Genomic DNA, 17,517 nt, shown 5'->3' on the forward strand with positions numbered 1-17,517 from the left:
TTCATCAAGAGGCTTTTGAGTTCCTCTTCACTTTCTGCCATATGGGTGGTGTCATCTGCATATCTGAGGTTATTGATATTTCTCCCGGCAATCTTGATTCCAGCTTGTGTTTCTTCCAGTCCAGCGTTTCTCATGATGTACTCTGCGTATAAGTTAAATAAACAAGGTGACAATATACAGCCTTGATGTACTTCTTTTCCTATTTGGAACCAGTCTGTTGTTCCATGTCCAGTTCTAACTGTTGCTTCCGGACCTGCATACAAATTTCTCAAGAGGCAGATCAGGTGGTCTGGTATTCCTATCTCTTTCAGAATTTTCCACAGTTTATTGTGATCCACACAGTCAAAGGCTTTGGCATAGTCAATAAAACTCCTCTATTATCTACTTTCCCAGATTTTAAATGGAGAATTTTACAGCTGTGTCTAGAGTTGAGACTTGAGAAAATCATCGCCAAGAAGTCCTGTTAAGTCTGAAATATAGACTCAACAAACCAGCTTTTTTCTCTTCGGGGCTTCCCAGCACATTCCCTGCAGCCTCCATTGAGATCCTCTTCATTCCTTGTATGTTGATGTTTCTGGGGATTCCAATGACTCTCACTCTCATTCTACATTCCTATCCCTCCCTAACTCTGCCCTAACCCAGTCTTCCCAGATACCCCAGGCAGCCCCCTATACTCTCTATCCACCTCCATATATGCCCAACCCTAATACCTTCAAACATTCCATATACAATTTCCATTACTTGCACACATCCTACTATATAATCTAGTTGCCGATCTTTCTCACCAGTAGATTACAAGCTTCCTTAAGTCAAAGTTGTACACTACAGAACCTTAACAATTCCTGGCACTTACTGATGTATCAATAAGCCTACTGAATGGAACCTGGAGCCAACCCCAAGGACCCAATCCATTTCTTCATTCACCAGAGCTGACAAAAAAAGGATTTCTCAGTTTCCTATAGCACAGCTGAGAATTCCTATTAATTCAAAGTCAACAGGTAAGAAAATCCCTTACATTAACATTGCCTAAACCTCATCATCCTGTCCCATCACTTCATGGCAAATAGATGGGGAAACAGTGACTGACTTTATTTTTCTGGGCTCCAAAATCACTGCGGATGGTGATTGCAGCCATGAAATTAAAAGACGCTTGCTCCTTGGAAGGAAAGTTATGACCAACCTAGATAGCATATTCAAAAGCAGAGACATTACTTTGCCAACAAAGGTCCGTCTAGTCAAGGCTATGGTTTTTCCAGTGGTCATGTACGGACGTGAGAGTTGGACTATAAAAGCGCCAAAGAATTGATGCTTTTGAACTGTGCTGTTGGAGAAGCCTCTTGAGAGTCCCTTGGACTGCAAGGAAATCCAACCAGTCAATCCTAAAGGAAATCAACCCTGAATATTCACTGGAAGGACTGATGCTAAAACTGAAACTCTCAATACTTTGGCCACCTGATGCGAAGGGCTGATTCATTGGAAAAGACCCTGATGTTGGGAAAGATTGAGGGCAGGAGGAGACGGGGACGACAGAGGATGAGATGGTTGGATGGCATCACCAACTCGACAGACATGAGTCTGAGCAAGTTCCGGGAGATAGTGAAGGACAGGGAAGCCTGGTGTGCTGCAGTCCATGGGGTTGCAAAGAGCTGGACAACAACAAAAAACAGACAAAACACAGTGCTGCGCTTTGGTATCGTGTAAGGACAGCTTCTATTATGATTTTCCTGCAGTGTGTCAGGATAGCCAAAGGGAACCAAAGGAAGATCACACTCTCCTTCCCAAAAAGCCCAGCTAATTTCTGGGATCCATGAAAGGAGCCACTGGTCACTGTGTATTAGAAGAACACTGAACTCAGAAGTAAAAAGCCAGTTTGGAATTCCCCAGTCCTTTAAAAGCTGTGTCACCTTAGACAAGTCACTTAACTTCTCTCAGTACATCTTCCTTTAACTGTTCTCGGATTCCAGGGCAGTCCTGTGGTGTGCTTTCAATGCTGTGGGCCTGGGCTCAATCCCTGGTTGGGAACCTAAGATCCCACAAGTTGCACGGAATGGGAAGAAGGGAAAAAAAAAAAAGTCCTACCTTAGCAGCATAAACTAGGTTAACAGAAATGTTTTTTTACTGAACCTACTGGAAAAGGGAACCCTTGTATACTGTTGGTGGGAATGTATTGATAAACTGATGCACTTTGGAGAACAATATGGAGGAGGTTCTCTAAAAACTAAAAAGAGTTACCAAGGATCCAGCAATCCCACTCCTGGGTAGATATCTGGAGAAAAGAAACTTCAAAAAGATACACACACCCCACAGCAGCATTATTTACAATAGCCAAGAAATGGAAGCAACCTAGATGTCCCACAACAGATGAATGGATAGAGAAGATGTGGTACCTACATACAACAGAATACTATCCGGGTATAAAAAATAATGAAATGACGCTATTTGCATCAATCTGGATGGACCTAAAGATTATCCTACTGAGTGAAGTAAATCAGACAGAGAAAGACAAGTATCATATGATATTACTTATATGTGGAATCTAAAAGATAATGAAAATGAGTCTATGTATAAAACAGAAACAAGATTCACAGACATAGAAAACTTTTGGTTCAGTTCAGCCGCTCAGTCGTGTCCGACTCTTTGCGACCCCATGAACCGCAGCACGCCAGGCCTCCCTGTCCATCACCAACTCCCGGAGTTCACTCAGACTCACGTCCATCGAGTCAGTGATGCCATCCAGCCATCTCATCCTGTCGTCCCCTTCTCCTCCTGCCCCCAATCCCTCCCAGCATCAGAGTCTTTTCCAATGAGTCAACTCTTCGCATGAGGTGGCCTTCCGAAGAAATCCCAGGGCTGATCTCCTTCAGAATGGACTGGTTGGATCTCCTTGCAGTCCAAGGGACTCTCAAGAGCCTTCTCCAACAGCACAGTTCAAAGGCATCAATTCTTCGGTGCTCAACCTTCTTCACAGTCCAACTCTCACATCCATATATGACCACGGGAAAAACCACAGCCTTGACTAGACGAACCTTTGTTGGCAAAGCAATGTCTCTGCTTTTGAATATGCTATCTAGGTTGGTCACAACTTTCCTTCCAAGCAGTAAGCGTCTTTTAATTTCATGGCTGCAGTGACCATCTGCAGTGATTTTGGAGCCCAAAAAAGTCTGACACTGTTTTCACTGTTTCCCCATCTATTTCCCATGAAGTGATGGAACTGGAGGGGGAAAGGGAGGGCCAGAAAGGAACACACTGGGAATATGGGATCAACAGATACAAACTGCTACACATAAAACACACATGCTGTGTAACACAGGGAACAATATTCAATCTTATAATAACCTACAGTAGAAAATTATCTCAAAGAATACATCCAACTGAACCACTCTGCTGTGCGCCTGAAACTAACACTAACCATCCAGGCCAGAACACTGGAGTGGGCTGCCATTCCTTCTCCAAGGGATCTTCCTGACCCAGGAATCGAACCCAGGTCTCCCACATTGCGGCAGATTCTTTACCGTCTGAGCCACAGGGAAGCCCAAAACTGTTAGTTTAAATCAACTGCACTTCAATTTAAAAAAAAAAAAAAAAAAAGATCCATAATTTTCTGTCCACCATCCTCAGATAAGTTCAGATCAGTCACTCAGTCGTGTCCGACTCTTTGCGACCCCATGAACCGCAGCACGCCAGACCTCCCTGTCCATCACCAACTCCCGGAGTTCACCCAGACTCACGCCCATCGCGTCAGTAATGCCATCCAGCCATCTCATCCTCTGTCGTCCCCTTCTCCTCCTGCCCCCAATCCCTCCCAGCGGGTATAGGCAATATAAATAATGGTTAAGAATACTGTGTGGGCTCACATTAGGCTTCTCTACTTAGTAGCCAGGTGACCTTGAGAAGTTTACTTACCCTCTTTATGCCTCTTCATGTAAACTAAGGCCAGAATTATCCCCATTTTAAAGTCAGGTGAATGGAATAAAACCTTGAAAATAGTCATGACCCTCAGGTCAGGAAGCTCAAGGATAATAACTAGATAATGGAAAATATACCAGAAGTCAAACATTTGTATTCCTGCTCCACGATCTTTTCACAAAGTTTTCACTTCCTAACTAGCTAATGGTTTGGTTTAGTCACTAAGTCGTGTCTCACTCTTGCAGCCCTATGTGTCCATGGGATTTTCCAGGCAAAAATACTGGAGTGGATTGCCATTTCCTTCTCCAGAGGATCTTCCCGACCCAGGGATCGAACCTAGGTCTCCTGCATTGCAGGCAGATTCTTTACCAACTGAGCTACTAGCTAATATCAACCTTCAAAAACAAATTACCCTGGATCCTAAACCAAATTTTAAACCCTATTCCCCTAAAAAAAATTTTGATGAGCAATTATCCTAAGTATTCATTGGAAGGACTGATACTGAAGCTGAAACTCCAATACTATGGCCACGTGATGCAAAGAACTGACTCAGTGGAAAAGACCCTGATGCTGGGAAAGATTGAAGGCAGGAGAAGGGGACGACAGAAGATGAGATGGTTGGATGGCATCACAGACTGGGTGGACATGAGTTTGAGTAAGCTCCAGGAGTTGGTGATGGACAGGGAAGCCTGGCGTGCTGCCATCCATGGGGTCACAAAGAGTCAGACACGACTTAACTGAACTGAATTATCTATTACATAAGTTAAAGATATATTTTACATATGGAATACAGGAAAAGTCACAAGGTTATTAGAGAAAAAAATTGTTACTAAAAAGTTTAAAAAAAAAAAAATAGTAGTTACAGAGAGGAACCCAGAAGAATGGGCTGCCTTCTAGTGTAGCTGTTAAAACCCCAAACCCTTAGCTACGCAAACCCTGAAGCCAGCCTTCCACTGGGAAATCTGGTAGCTGTTCTCAATTTGTTCAAAATGCATCATAATATTGGATAAGAGCCTCTCTGGGAGAAGAAAAAAGCTTGGAATATCTGGAATTTTACCAAAGGGGGTTACACTCCAAAAATCCTCTTTGCAGACCTTGCTCATCGCCATGCCCGCACCTCCCTTCCTGCAGATAAAGATATCAGAGCACAAACCCTGAGATAGCCTTGTGCTCCTTGTCCAAGTCAAAGCCTGGCAGGGATGAGATGGTCCCATCTGGTTTAAATATCACCAAATGATGAGCTGGTACAACCACACAGAAAATTGGGAGGATCTTGCCTTAAAGACCTTGTAATTATGTGGTTTTGATAGGATTTGTTCTTTGTCTCTGGAGCTACAGGACTGGAGTAGATGGCCACATTCAGATACCTGTGTGCCTCACAGGAACACATGCCTAACAAAAGCCCCAGCCAAGTGCTGAAAAAACACATTCAGGTTTAAACTTAGTTCTCTAACACTACAATTTGATCAAGCTGTGAGGTGGCAAGAATTAATGTAGGAATGCACAAAAGTCTGCTTAGGGCCACACGAGGAACACAGCTGGGAAGACAGAGCTCAACCTAGCTACATGTTCTTAATTAAAATATTCAACATTCAAAGGTTGTAAAACTTGGTATGTACACCAGTGGACTGTGTTTTAACACATTTAGAAAACAGTACTGATAATATATTTGAACAACAAAAGTGAGAAATCCAGATTTGTATGACTGTATAGCAATTCTAATGAGCTCTATTTTTAAAAAGTTTGCTACTTGTCAGTAATAGAATAGAACATACTCAGGCTCTGTCCTGAGGACCAAATTAAGCCTTCTCTCCCACCTGTTCTACCTTTCTCCCCACTTCACTAGTAAGACTCAATTCTACTAACCATCCTGTCAGGAAAGCACTGGGACTATTTAAATTATGTTAGATAAAATAGAATGCTCTCCATCGGCAGGGCTTCCACAGCCATCCCAACACAAAGCTTTCCAAATACAAACTCCTCCCTGTATAACACACATGCACTGCAAATTTTCTGAAATAATTTCTAACACCTCTACCTGAAAAAAAAAAAAATTTTTTTTTTTTTTTTTTTTTAAAACTTCAATTTTAAAGAACACTTAGGTACAGAAAAGTTTTACCTAAACCAATAGAAGAATTACACTCTGTATATTCTAGTTTTGATGCTGGGCTTTTGACTTTTTCACTTTTTCAAATCCCTTCGCTGTAAGAGAAAATGAGGGATATGCATTTGGCCCTAACCCTTGTCTCTGTAAATCTGTCCCCAGACTCTTCTTAGCAGTTAGCAAACATAAGCTTTGGAATTTAAGCTCCTTGCAAACCTCCAATTAATTAGTCTGGACAGCAGCCCTAGGTCAGTGTCAGATCTTCTTATAGCAGGTAAGAAGGCATACATTGGGAAAAAATGACTTTGTCCAAGGTCATGATGGCGTTAGATTCAAGATTCTACTCACTCATTTTACAAAATCAACACTGACTCCTTCTTTCATATAACATAAAAAAAAAAACCCACATATACTCTCCTTGATAAAAGTTTATTTTTATCCCTGCTAAGTATTTCTTAAATTCTACATCTGTCGTAAAATAACAGATCTCCAAGTGAAATGGAATCAACAAGTTTAAAAAAAAAAAAAAAAGCCATTCATTATGTCTTCTGCCTAGGGATGTTTTAGTTTAGTGCCTGAAAAACAAAGTTATGATGGGGGAGGGGGGGGGGCGGTGCGGGGCGGTGGAGGGCATGTAGACTTTAAGGGGATAGAAAACAGTTGTCAACAGCCCGACTTTTAAATGGCTCCTTGTAAACATTTGAGGTCACCTAAATGCTCATCCCCAATTCTGCTAAAACAGTAACCGAACCACTGAAGCTGGAGTCAATCACCATCTTCACAGCAAGTAAACCTAATGACATCCTGCCCACTCATCAGACCCTTGCCTCTCATCTCCTTCAAACTCATTTTCCAGAAGGGACTTGGTTCTGCTTCTCACTCACTCCCGACTCCCAGCTGCATTCTGTTGAGATGATGTCTGTCAGACGGGAAGATGGACCCAGAGTGGGCAAGGGCACAAGGGGCACCACCTCCCACCACCAGCCTCTGTGACCAGGCGCTCCCACAGACGTGTCACAAACATACCACAAGGCAACAAACCACTAGAGAGACTGAGAAGTCCAATCCCCATCCCGAGTAGGCAGAGAGGCCATCTCTCCCTAACAGAACCTCATTCCTAGCTGCCCAAATCTCACTCGCCCTGAGTAAGACAAGAGCTAAACCAAGTTGTTCTCTCCAATTGAGGTCACTAGTTTACTCTCAATGCCTATGTTGCTACTCTGCCTTCTGCTCTCTTACACCCAGGAAAACACATAAAGGGACCATGTGGTGTATGTTTATTTTTGTAACTTAAAAAATTTCATTTATACTCTGGAAATGAAGGTTCTAGCAGAGCAAAGTAACTAGTCCTAAGTCCAGAAAGACAATTTAGATGATTAAAAACAGTGTAACAGATGAACGGATGTGATGACTCTGGGCCACATCTAAAGGTGTATGGCAATGATGCTTTAAGTGCAGTGATCTATAATTAAAAGTTTGAATTTTTTTAAGACAAGAATGCGTTTAGTCAAGTTCTCCCATCCTACAATTACGGAACTAAGGGTCCTCGTTCCCCAGAGATGGCTTTACCCCATAGTCTCCATAAACTTGGAGGTCGCAAAAGCAAAGTCACCACTGAATTCATCCAATAGTTAGTTACAGAAAAAGGAGCATTTTTAGAAGCATTTTCTGCAGTGTACAAAGGTGTTATCTCACTTTTCTCTTTGTTAATCCCATGCTAGGACACAGCAGTTAATAAGTACTTAGGAAATCCTTGTTAAGCTGCATACAATTCTCATGTCTTAAACAAATTTCTTGCAACTCAGATTTTAAAATCCAGTTACTAGTGTCTCAAACTCTTAAGTAATCCAAACTAAATGAGTGGCCCAATGATATGGCAGGATCCACTCCAAGGAACTTATCAGTGTGCTTCTGATGACTCCTCTTCAAGGGGCCCAAACTTAGACATTTCTGAAAGTACAGTCAGTCCTTTAGTTCTCAACACGTATTCCACATAATTTAAAAAAAAAAAAAAAAAAAAATGAGGCTGCAATGGTCTTCTAGCTCATGAAACAGGTATATTAGCATAATCCCCAAAGAATATATAATTCTCTTGGAAACGAAAAATCAGACCACCAGCTCAATGCAAGGGCTGTACAATGGAGAAAGCAAGGTCTTTCCTGGTTACTGGTTTTTAAACCCAAAGATGGCCTCTGCCAAGAGATACACAAGTAGACTTCGTGGAACCTCAACCCAGGGACCTAATTAATTAGCACTTTCATTTTGGGGCATGAGCTGTCCCTCTATCCTTTTCTATAGCCAAACTTTAATGTGGTCCAATTAGAACAACAATGAGAGGTTACAAAAGCCTACAGAAAGCTATTTTACAGCACATAAACCAGATTCCTTCATTTTTTTTTTAAATGAATAGTTCACAATGGTATTTTTGCCTTTCTAAAAGAAAACTCTCTCACTGGCAGATTACTGTATGCCTATATTAAAGTATCCTAAATATCCTGGACTTTGTTACTGTCACCCAAACTGAACAAGTAAATGAGTTGACTACTGATCAACCAGAAATAAAGAAAATTAAGTATCTTAGAGACAAAAAATGAAATTGACGGTTGATCATTTTCTCTAATTTTCCTTGTAGCTCTCTCTCAATAATGAACTCAATCCTCCAGTTTTAAATTGCAACAATTAACACTCTTCAAAGGCAATTCTCTCTTCATTCTGCTCTTTAAAAAAGGTTTAGACTACATGTTTAAAAACAAATCCTATAACCACAGGAAGGGAAACTTCTCCACTGGGGGTAGGGACATAAATCTTTAGCTGCCTCCTATGTTTGTAATATCACTTGCATTCCATTCTATGAGTCTATTAATTTGTTGATTGGTTAACTAAGAGTAAGTTAGATGGATATCTAAGGATCTGGGTGTGACCAATTTACCATTGGCAAAGTCAAATTTAGCTAAACACCCATCCACAGACTACAACAAATGAAGTTTGCTTTTACTTTAAGGCAGACACATTTACAAACTAAAACTGCAGGACTTACTTAACCCAGCCTTCTATCAAGTGAGAAAAAAAAGTTCTTTTGAGAGGCATAGTTCTAAATCTGTCTTAAAAAGTGGTTACAATCTGGTTCAGGCTTTCTTCTGGGGTGGGGTGGAGGGGTGATGAACAAGCTCTAACAACTGATGATGGTTGTAAGAACTCCATGAAAATACTAAAAACTACTCAACTGCAGTTTAAACTGAAGAACTGTATACTGTGTGTACATATATATATATATAAACAAAACTGTGTTGTTTTTTTTTTTAATTGTAAATTCTTCCTTTGCTCAAGGATATGTCTATTGATAAGCGTTTCCCCCCAAATGTTAAAAGATTTAAGGCGGCAAAGAATCAAAGAGAAAAACTTCAGGACACCAAAGAAACTGGGAAAACAACAAAGAGGATGAGGCCAAAGTCAAGCAAAAGCAACACCAGGGAGAAGGACGGGCAGGAAGGACAGACCGGCACCTGTCACTCAAACCTCCCCCACACACAGAGGTACACTTGCGTTCCTCCCTGCTCCTCAGGGCAGAACCAACAGGCTCAGAGATGCTGACTGTTCAAAGTTTTACACTCTGGCTATAAAGTCAAAGGGATTAAACTAATGGCCACAAGAAGTTAAAGTTGAAAAATGTGTCTACTGTGCCATCTGGGGTTTGACTTAAATCTCCGACTTCTGGATACCACCAAAGAAGAAATTTGTGCAATCTGCCTAGCTATGGCCAAATGATGTATGTTTGAGAACAACAGAGTCGCTTACTGAAGCCATCAAATATATTCCAATCAAGCGCAGGAGACTCAGAAATTCACTGACCAGCCAACTAGTTTTTGCCTAATAATTACACCCCTAAAATTAATCATCTCCAAATACCACAAAGTGACATGGAAATACAATTTGTCCTTAAAAAGAAATCTAAGTACATCAAGGAGGAAATGAAAATTTGCATTTTAAGGGTAATAAAACCAAAAGTCAGATTACTTGTAAACTGAAGAAAGAAATCCAGGAAGCCAGACACTTGATGTAATTTGAAAAAAGATTTACTTCCATCTTTAAACCTGTAACTCAGGATTTGGGTAATGTCTTTTTGATTTATTACCTTTTATCACATTTACCTTACTATATTTCAAACAAATTTCTGTGAACCTCAAGTTTTCAATAGCCAAGTAGTTTAGGACCATCACTGAGAAGCAGCTATAAACTGAAGCTACCTTAAATACCATTAATTAAAGATGCAAAGGTTAAGGACAAAAAGAAATACTTTGTAATTCTTCCCCTTACTTTGAAAAGTAAAATACCAGTAAACCCAATCCCCATTTTAACAGTCATTCGTTTTCCAAAAACTTAGTGGTCATAATCACCTAGAAACACAAGCGTTACACAGCTATCACCAGGGAAAACATTTCCTATCTCTTGGTTTGTTGTTGGTTTATTTCAACTATACGAAACCAGTTGTTCACAGAAAACGGTTTCTAAAACAGCCATTGCTTACATCCTCATCTCTTAAGTCTTTGTTCCAACAAGACCCTTCTTCGAGAGCTACAACTTCTGGAAAGGTTTCTCTTTTTGTGGTTGTATCAACAATAAATACTCCCAAACTCTTTCCAATTGGCACAAGAGTTTCTTACACAAAGGAGGAAGCAAGCCTCCTCCACACAAAGGAGGTCTCCAAAACAGCACTGGTTATGTTTGTGGAGTGTTTGTGCCTCTTGAACACCCTTTCTCGGGCTGTGGTATGTACCACTCTCAATACAAAATGGTGGCCATCATGTCTGTCAGACATTCAGACTGGGGAAAGACAGAAAGATTACACGTTTTGCAGGGCTTACAATTAATATTCTGGCCAAGATGAGGAAATGAGTAGCCAAACCTAAGCTGAGCAACACTACCTTTTTAGGAAAAGAGCCTCCCAAAAGACACGGGATAAGACAGTGGATAAAGGGTTTACCCCAGCCCTAGTGCACCACAATACCAACATGGAGGACAACTCACTCCCAGGAAGCGACTGCACACATTTGGGCTACCGAGAACTTACTCAACTTGCCTAGTTTCAGAAGAGATCCCCACTAAGGCAAACGCACTCCTCACATTCAGCGTCCCTAACGCACGACACAAAGCTCCACGGCTACCTGTCGGCGCCCGCCCCCCTCTTCCAGAACTAAGCCCGGGGCCCCGATCCCCGCACAACTTCTGCAGGCCTCTGGCTCCAGCCGACGCGCACTTCCCCTCAGCAACGGCAAGCAACCGTGTCCACTTCTGGAGAGCGGGGCATCGACTTCCAAACGTCTCCCCCACACCGGCGGACCAGCTATTTTCGGAGGCAGGAATTTCACCTCCGTTTCAAACTACTCCAAGAAAAACTCCAGAGTATCCAGTGCGCGTTCCGCCCCGGGGGCCGGGGGCGGCGGGGTCTCCCGCGACACGGCCCCCGGGCGCAGGGCTACGCGCGAGCCCCGCACCTCCAACGTCACCACAAGAGCGAGCCCCGGGCGAGGGGCGGGGGGCCGGGGGCTTCCTCCGAGGGGGCGGGGGCGCGGCCTCCGCGGCTCCTCGAAGCGTCCGGAGGCAGTTACAGCTCCGGCCAACGGTCGCGGGGCGTCCAACCGCCGCCAGGCCGCCTCGGCCCCGGCGGGTCCCGACGGTGGGCGGCGGGGGCGGGGGAGGGGCCGCGGCCGTTGCGGCCGTTGGGGCGACCTCGGGACCACCCCCCTCACGCCCACCCGGGCTGGGGCTGCCGCGGGCCGGCGGAGGCCTCCGAGGCTGACACCGCCCGCCTCGGGCGGCTCTCGGGCCGGGGGCCCGGCCGCGCGGGGGTCGCGGAGGGCCTTGGGCGGCCGCCCCCCGAGGCCCACGCGCACGCCCCCTCGGCCCGGCCCGCGGTCTCCCCGCCCGGCGTCGCCGCCCCGGCTCGCCCCCGGCCCCGAGGACCTGCCGAGGGTCCGGAGCGGGGCGAGGGGCCGGGGCCGGAGGGTGGGGCGCCAGGTGAGGCCGCCCGGACCGCCGCCGCCTCCACACAAAGGACCAGGGGCTCCGCCGCCATATTGAAAACTTTCCTCCTCGCGACAACTCGCGGGGCGCGCACCCCGCACCCCCGGCGCCCCGCACCCGCGGCCCCCGCGCCCGCCCGCCGGCCGCCCGCCCGGCCGCCCTCGGCCCCCGCGGCTCCGGCGCACGGCCGCGACCCCGGGGCCGGTGCCCCCGCCTCTCCCTCCGGATCCGAACCCCGGCCCGGCCGCGCTCCGTCCGCCGCCCCCGCGCCCGGCGCCCCGCGCCCCGCGCCCAGCGCCGAGGCCCGGCCGCCCGGTCCCCGCCGGCCGCGCGCCCCGCTCGAGACTCACCGGCGGCGGCCGCACCTTGCAGATCCCGGTCTGCTCGGCTATGGGCCGTATCTTGTGGATGAAGGCGAAGGGATCGGCGAACTCCTCCCAGCTGGGCTCGAAGACCGGGCACTCGGGCGGCGGCAGGAACTCCCCCAGTGGGCCGGGACCGCCGAGGGCCGGCACGGGGCGCGGGCCGGGGGCCTCCATTTCTCGCGGCGCCGCGGACGCGGCTGGGTGCCCGGCCTCGGCCTCCTCAGACGCCTCGGCCTTCCTCCTCCTCCTCAGATCCGGCTGCTCAGACTCCGACTCCGACTCTGACTCCGACACCGACCGACGACGCCGCGCCTTCCCAGCCACGCCGTGCGCCTCCGCCGCCACGGCGAGGAAAAGGAGTCCCACCCCACCCCCATCCCCACCCAGCCCGCGCCGAGCGCCCGCCCCTGGGCCGGGTGGGGCGGCCCCCGGGAACGGATCGCGGCCTCACGGTTCAGCCCAGCCGGCCTCCACTGACCGTTGACTGCGTGCCAGAGTCCCCTCCCTCCCTCAGGAAGTTACGGGTCTGGGGGAGAGGCTGGGCTCACGGGTGGACCCTCCGTCCCGCCCCGCCTCATGGGAGGCGCCCTGGTGGAAGTCCGCAGACATTTGGTCAGACCCCCGGGGGGCGTGGGGTATCGGGGCCGGAGGCGGCTTTTCCAGGTAGAGGGGACAGCTCGAACGTGACAACAGCCTAGAGGTGAGAAAACAGGAGGATAAGAAATTAGCACTCTGTACTAGGCCTGTGCACGTGCTCTCATGATGAATTTTTAATATACACAACAACCTACGAGGCAGGTACTCGTTTCCATTTACACATAAACCCAGCCAGGCGCAAGTTGATCAGGCCATTTGCCCAAGTTGCATATAGGCCAACAAGTGGTGGAGACACCACCTAACCGGAAGGTAGGGTGTTGCAGGGAAGAGTGCTCCTTGAGCAACAAGACGGCGGGTGTGGACAGTGGTATGTTAGCTGCTTGCGTCTGCGCTTCATCCTGCGCGGGAGTCCCTGCTATTGTCCCCATTTTACAGAGCAGACAATAAAGACACAAATTAGTAACTTTAAGAGATGATAACACTTTTGACACATTTGGGGAGGTGGGGAGGATAATGTCCTGCCCCAGAAAAGGGAAGAGAGGGAATTCAAAACGTAGAACTTCAACCCTAAAAAAGACCTCTTTCCTCTAGAAAGGAGCCAAACCCACGAAGGACTGTTCGCCAGAGCCTCCTTGGTAGGTAGGTGTCAACCGAGTCCTAGTCCTGCTGTTAGATTCACCTGAAGAAAAGTCTCTTGTCCTTGAGGATCCTTCCTCTAAAAGGCCACGGAGGGGAGAAGCCTCCTCTTCAGAAAGTTCTGAAGTAAACCCAAAGGTCGTTGGAGAAGGCAGATCCTTCCCTTGCTGTCTAGGGCTTTGTGATCTTGCTAAGCCAGGGCGACGGAGGCTGAAACCAAGGGCAGCTGACCCCCTATTAAGTCGTCAGTATACAGTGGATGTGAGATTGCAGGTTAGAATGTGCTCATGTGTTCACAGAATCTAGCTGGGGGTGTAGAGGAATTTGTTGCAGAAAGTTTTAACTTGGCTGAATATTTGAAAATTTTTCACAATAAAATGTTGGGGAGAAAAGTCCTCGTTGTTGCTCTTTGCCCTGGGCTCTAGAGGGTCTTGCTGGGGTGGATTTCCTGTCCTGTGCTCTCTCCCGGGAGCAGGGATAAGACTATTATCACACTGAACACTGGCATCCTCCAAGAGAACTCCAGACCCGTACGGATTACAGCCGAGAAGCAGGACAGCGAGCCCGTCCCCAGCTACCCCCGGGTCGCCCCCGCACCGCAGCTTCCCGGCCCCGCGTCCGCCACTTCCGGTAGAGCCCAGAGCCACGGGATTCCGTGGCCGGCAAACAGGGCAGCAGCTGCCCCTCCCCAAGGACGAGCCTAGCAGCTGAGGGAGGGTCGGCGGCGGGGCCTCGAAGGGAGCTGGGAGGGGCTGCTCGGCCCGCGGGGACGCGGAGGCGCTCTCGGCCCTTTATGATGCGTGTTTACATGCGCGGAGGGATCCTTCCAGCTGACAGCCGCGCCGCGCCGGCCCTTCTTTTTTTAAAGAGCCCGGCCGCGGGCGCTGATTGGCCGGCCGGCGCGGGCGCTGATTGGCCGGCCGGCGCAGCGCTCGGGGGCGGGGCGCGCGCTGCATTGTCTGCTCCGCGGCGGCCCGGCGGCCTGGAGGCTGTGCTCGCTCGCTGCCGGTGGTCCGGCTCTCGGGGCCGAGGGCAGCGAGGCGGGGGCGGGCCGGCATCGCTTTGCGGGCCGGGGCCGGCGAGGGGTAGCGCCGGCAGCCGGAGCGGAGCCGAGCCCCATCCGGGTGCCACGTCTCCAGTAACCCCTCCTCACCCGGCACGACACCCCGCCCCGCGGGGCTCAGTCTCTGGCCGCAGCATCTGTGCCTCCCTGGAGCCGAAAACACGGCCTTGGGGTCTCTATCCTCCCTTCCCCGTCCCGCTCAGCCTGCGGGCCTCCCCCCAGCCTGCACCAGCTCCGCAGCCCGCGCGCCAGGCCGGCCGCGCGGTGTCGGGGCACACCGCATTCCTTCCGGAAGCCGCGCTGCACACTCGCACCCCAGGGCACGACGTGGTCCCGCGCCCACCCCCGACTGGGCTTCAGGAGCGGAGAGGCCGGCTCCCCGGCGGGGGCGGCCAGCGCGGCACGTAGCGCACGTGGAGGGCCGCTCGCGCCCGCCGCCGCCTCCCCCGGCTTCCGGGGCGCGCGGTGCGCCTGCCCTCGGCGCGGCGTCCCTTCCACTCCACCCGTCCCTCCCCAGCCCTCGTGGGCCTCCTCTCTGCCCTCCTTTCCTCTGATTTCCCCGACGCACAGGCCTCTTCCCGGCCTGCTCACAGTCCAGCTCGGCTCCTCCCTCTGGTGCGCTGTCGTCATCCCCCACCCCTCTGGGGGCCCTGGAATGTTTGGTGTCGGATGTCCCCCGTGGAGACAAACCCACAGACCCCGAGACCCAGGCTGAGCTGCCGCCTCGGTGGCCTCCGTGTTTTACTTTATTTTGTGCACTCCCACAACGTGTCTCTGTTCCTGCACCTTTAACTCGGTATTTGTCTTTTTCCACCTCCGTCCCTGCCCTCTCACCCTGGGGGTTGTAAACCGCTGGAAGGGAGGGAGCCAAAGCCTCCAGCCCCGAGCCGAAGGGGAGGGGAAAATGGCCTTTATGGTGGTCCGTGGCTCCGTCTGGCCGAGGATGGAGTTTTGGACCGGACAAGGAGATGAACTTGGCTCCCAGGGGAGGCAGGAAGAGATCGCACCACAGGGCCCACCTCCTGGGCTGAGCCCTGGTCATTCCCGCTTCGCCGCTGCCCCGCTCGGTGCCGCCGGAAGTCTCTTCGGTGGGACCCGTGCGCTCCCGGTTCTGCCCCACCCCCGCCATGGGCACGTCCGTGCAGGTCCACTCCCACCGTGACAAGGGGCTCAGCCCTGGGCTACTGGCCCTGGGCAGCTGGGTCTGGGTCCCAGGGAGGCGCCTGATAACTAAATACCTTTTTCTCCTGCCCATTCCCTCTTCCTGTCCGGTCGTGGGAACCCTTCAGCCTGGAGGGACCTGGGCTCAGGACTTGGAGTCACCTGGCTGAGGCGTGGGGCGGGGCGGCGTCCTCACCCCAAGGTGTTTCCTCCCATTCAGGTTGGGCCGCTTTGGAAGTTCTGGGCTCTGCTGGGAAAAGCTGAAGAGGCAGAGAGAAAAGCACACATCTCTGTTCACCCCTCGGCCACTGCTGTCACCCTAAGAAAGGGACTAGGGGCCCTCAGGTGGTCGGAGTGTTTGGAATTCTCTGAATCCGGGGTGAAAGTCTTGCAACAGGAATAAAACTTTACTTCAGAGTTTCCCGGAGCACTCCCAAATCCACCACGGTCATTTGAAATCCGGCGCTCAACCAATCCTGTCACATGTCCAGCACAGGGTCTGACAGTCCTGACACCAGCTCCCTTTCTCCCCTCCCCTGGCAGGGGGCACCTGGAGACACTGCGGGGCTGGGAACCAGATCTGCCCGGGCTGGAGTGATCCGTAGTCTGTTGGACACCCCAGGACTGTGAAGTAGATGGGTTGTTGTTGTTTAGTTGCCAAGTCCTATAAGGCTATTTTTGCAACCCCATGGACTGTAGCCCGCCAGGCTCCTCTGTCCTTGGGATTTCCCAGGCAAGAATACTGGAGTGGGTTGCCATTTCCTCCTCCAGAGGATCCTTTCAACCCAGGGATCAAACCTGGGTCTCCTGCTTGGCAGGTGAATTCTTTACCAATGAGCAACCAAGGAGGCCGAAGTATAATAGATCGGTAATATTAATAAATTAAAACTGGAAAATTCTGAGAGAGATGGGAATACCGGACCACCTGACCTGCCTCTTGAGAAACCTGTATGCAGGTCAGGAAGCAACAGTTAGAACTGGACATGGAACAGACTGGTTCCAAATAGGAAAAGGAGTACATCAAGGCTGTATATTGTCACCCTGCTTATTTAACTTCTATGCAGAGTACATCATGAGAAACGCTGGGCTGGAAGAAGCACAAGCTGGAATCAAGATTGCCGGGAGAAATATCAATAACCTCAGATATGCAGATGACACCACCCTTATGGCAGAAAGTGAAGAGGAACTCAAAAGCCTCTTGATGAGAGAAGAGAGTGAAAAAGTTGGCTTAAAGCTCAACATTCAGAAAACTAAGATCATGGCATCTGGTCCCATCACTTCATGGGAAATAGATGGGAAAACATTGGAAACAGTGTCAGACTTTATTTTGGGGGGCTCCAAAATCACTGCAGATGGTGACTGCAGCCATGAAATTAAAAGACGCTTACTCCTTGGAAGGAAAGTTATGACCAACCTAGATAGCATATTCAAAAGCAGAGACATTACTTTGCCAACAAAGGTCCGTCCAGTCAAGGCTATGGTTTTTCCCTTGGTCATGTATGGATGTGAGAGTTGGACTGTGAAGAAAGCTGAGTGCCGAAGAATTGATGCTTTTGAACTATGGTGTTGGAGAAGACTCTTGAGAGTCTCTTGGACTCCAAGGAGATCCAACCAGTCCATCCTAAAGGAGATCAGTCCTGGGCGTTCATTGGAAGGACTAATGC

General features: G+C 49.2%; 1 protein-coding gene and 1 long non-coding RNA gene across 3 annotated transcripts in view; one reads left to right on the forward strand and one right to left on the reverse strand.

Annotated features, from left to right (window-relative positions):
* KDM5B (lysine demethylase 5B) overlaps positions 1-12,685 on the reverse strand; it is a 73,805-nt gene extending 61,120 nt beyond the window's left edge. For both annotated transcript variants that reach the window (XM_086343068.1, XM_086343066.1), the window contains exon 1: positions 12,382-12,685. In XM_086343068.1, coding sequence (XP_086199194.1) covers positions 12,382-12,570 — 189 coding nt within the window. In that variant the 5' untranslated portion in view covers positions 12,571-12,685. The remainder of the gene's footprint in view (positions 1-12,381) is intronic.
* A 1,909-nt stretch (positions 12,686-14,594) lies between these two features.
* Positions 14,595-16,273, forward strand: LOC147356000 (uncharacterized). Its single transcript, XR_015142922.1, has 2 exons — positions 14,595-15,488; positions 16,074-16,273. It is a non-coding gene; the product is annotated as an uncharacterized LOC147356000 (long non-coding RNA).
* Positions 16,274-17,517: the final 1,244 nt, after the last annotated feature.

Source organism: Bos grunniens, chromosome 16 (assembly GCF_055505025.1).
Source record: "Bos grunniens cultivar Pamir isolate PY7600 chromosome 16, Bosgru_T2T1.0, whole genome shotgun sequence".
In the NCBI taxonomy this organism is placed as follows: Eukaryota; Metazoa; Chordata; class Mammalia; order Artiodactyla; family Bovidae; genus Bos; species Bos grunniens.